The sequence below is a fragment of the Penaeus monodon genome, chromosome 25 (assembly GCF_015228065.2).
Source record: "Penaeus monodon isolate SGIC_2016 chromosome 25, NSTDA_Pmon_1, whole genome shotgun sequence".
Taxonomy (NCBI): domain Eukaryota; kingdom Metazoa; phylum Arthropoda; class Malacostraca; order Decapoda; family Penaeidae; genus Penaeus; species Penaeus monodon.
In genome coordinates this window covers 40,027,052-40,028,084 of record NC_051410.1, presented here as the reverse complement: position 1 = coordinate 40,028,084, position 1,033 = coordinate 40,027,052, and the positions used below count along the sequence as shown (strand labels likewise).

Genomic DNA, 1,033 nt, shown 5'->3' with positions numbered 1-1,033 from the left:
TCATCATCATTATTTGATTTGTTATTGGGACTAATTTGATGACTAATAATTTTTTAGTTAATTTGTTTAAATATTTTTCCTTAAAAGGTCAAAGTTGCTGTCTGGACTTAAGAAAAGTGATCAGGAAATGTTAGGCATCAGCGCTAACCAGATGCTGGAGGACGAGGCAGGATGGCTGACCAACTTCAATGCCACTAGAGAAGCGGCGAGAGAGCGGCCCGAGTCAGGAATAGCGGCGTTGAGACATGCCGATAACATTCTCCTCGCTGGACATCTGACGCTCATCACCGCGTTGTTGTCTTGTGAAGGGATTAACAAGGAAGACTTTGGTTAGTCTATGTCGAATTTGAGATAATTTTTTGCGTGCTTGAAATGATGCTCAAGTTTCCCTAATGATGATACTAATAGATTATGTCTTTTTGATTTTAGGTGAAAGATAGTCATGTGTTTGTTTATTTATTTAGATATTATTAAAAATTTTCTTCAATTTACTCTTATGGCTAAGCAGCTCGTAGTTCGTAACTCGTGAAAGGAAAGCAGATTAATTAGTGGTGACCTTTTATGTAAGCTCATCACCTATATTATTAGTAATGTATTAATGAGCAACTCTTGATTTAAAGGTGCTATGCTGATACCTTTGCTGATAACGGAGTACCTGTTTCCTGCATCGAAGTTGGTACTGGAGAGCGGACCGGGTCAAGACTCCCTAAGTGCTAGCAGAAATTACTCGGCCAAGTGCACGGGCAAGGAATCCCGCTTAGCTGCTTACCACCTCTTGGTGCACCTCGTGACCAACTCCGAGCAGAATTTGACCAGACTTGCGGGGCAGCTCGTGTCTCTCCACCACACTTTGAACCCCGACTCTATTAAGGAATTTGAGGTTGGTTTTGGTTTTAGTCATGTCAGATTGAACCATCCTTTTATTTAGGCTTCATAAGGATGATACTTAAAAATGTTTTGTTGATAAATTTAGATTTGTTATTTTGCTTATTTCTCATTCCATTGTTTCTTATCATTTCTTGTCTGTTTTTTT

At 39.2% G+C, this 1,033-nt stretch overlaps 1 protein-coding gene across 1 annotated transcript in view; it reads left to right on the top strand.

Moving 5' to 3' along the window:
- The window catches only part of LOC119589266 (ubiquitin carboxyl-terminal hydrolase 24-like), a 33,335-nt gene that overhangs the window by 21,491 nt on the left and 10,811 nt on the right, over window positions 1-1,033 (top strand). Inside the window, exons 26-27 of the mRNA XM_037937884.1 lie at window positions 88-329; window positions 621-880. Coding sequence (XP_037793812.1) covers window positions 88-329; window positions 621-880 — 502 coding nt within the window. The remainder of the gene's footprint in view (window positions 1-87; window positions 330-620; window positions 881-1,033) is intronic.